This window comes from Antrostomus carolinensis, unplaced genomic scaffold (assembly GCF_000700745.2).
Source record: "Antrostomus carolinensis isolate BGI_N321 unplaced genomic scaffold, ASM70074v2 scaffold45724, whole genome shotgun sequence".
NCBI lineage: Eukaryota > Metazoa > Chordata > Aves > Caprimulgiformes > Caprimulgidae > Antrostomus > Antrostomus carolinensis.
This window is the reverse complement of record NW_010312259.1, coordinates 1,006-1,359: the sequence shown is the minus strand read 5'-3', so window position 1 is coordinate 1,359 and position 354 is coordinate 1,006. Positions and strand designations below refer to the sequence as shown.

General features: G+C 63.8%; 1 protein-coding gene across 1 annotated transcript in view; it reads right to left on the bottom strand.

The window, feature by feature from the left end:
• Positions 1 to 18: 18 nt before the first annotated feature.
• LOC104524179 (adipocyte enhancer-binding protein 1) overlaps positions 19 to 354 on the bottom strand; it is a gene marked incomplete at both ends in the record, with an annotated part of 1,275 nt that continues 939 nt past the window's right edge. Inside the window, 1 exon segment of the mRNA XM_029084745.1 lies at positions 19 to 310. Within this exon segment, the coding sequence (XP_028940578.1) occupies positions 19 to 310 (292 nt within the window).

Genomic DNA, 354 nt, shown 5'->3' with positions numbered 1-354 from the left:
GCATTGAGACGCCTCAACCTCATCTGTTGCCGGAGTCGCATGCGGTGCCGGAGCCGCATCCGCAGCCGCATCCGTTCGCGGGGGGTCATGGGGCGACCGGGTACGATCCGACGGATGGGCCGGTTCCCGTTCATGGCCATGATCTCCCGGATCCGTTTCCAGTTGGAACGTGACAGGACAAAGTTACACTGGGTGGCCCCGATGTCGTAGAAGACGTTGCAGGTCTTGACGCTGGGGTTGTAACCCTCAGCCCGAGCCGAGACGCGGTACTCGCCCGGGTTTAGGATGCGCCAATAGTCCCCACCGCTGGCTGGGGACAGTGAGGGGTGGCAGTGGGGAGGGAAGGGCATGGTG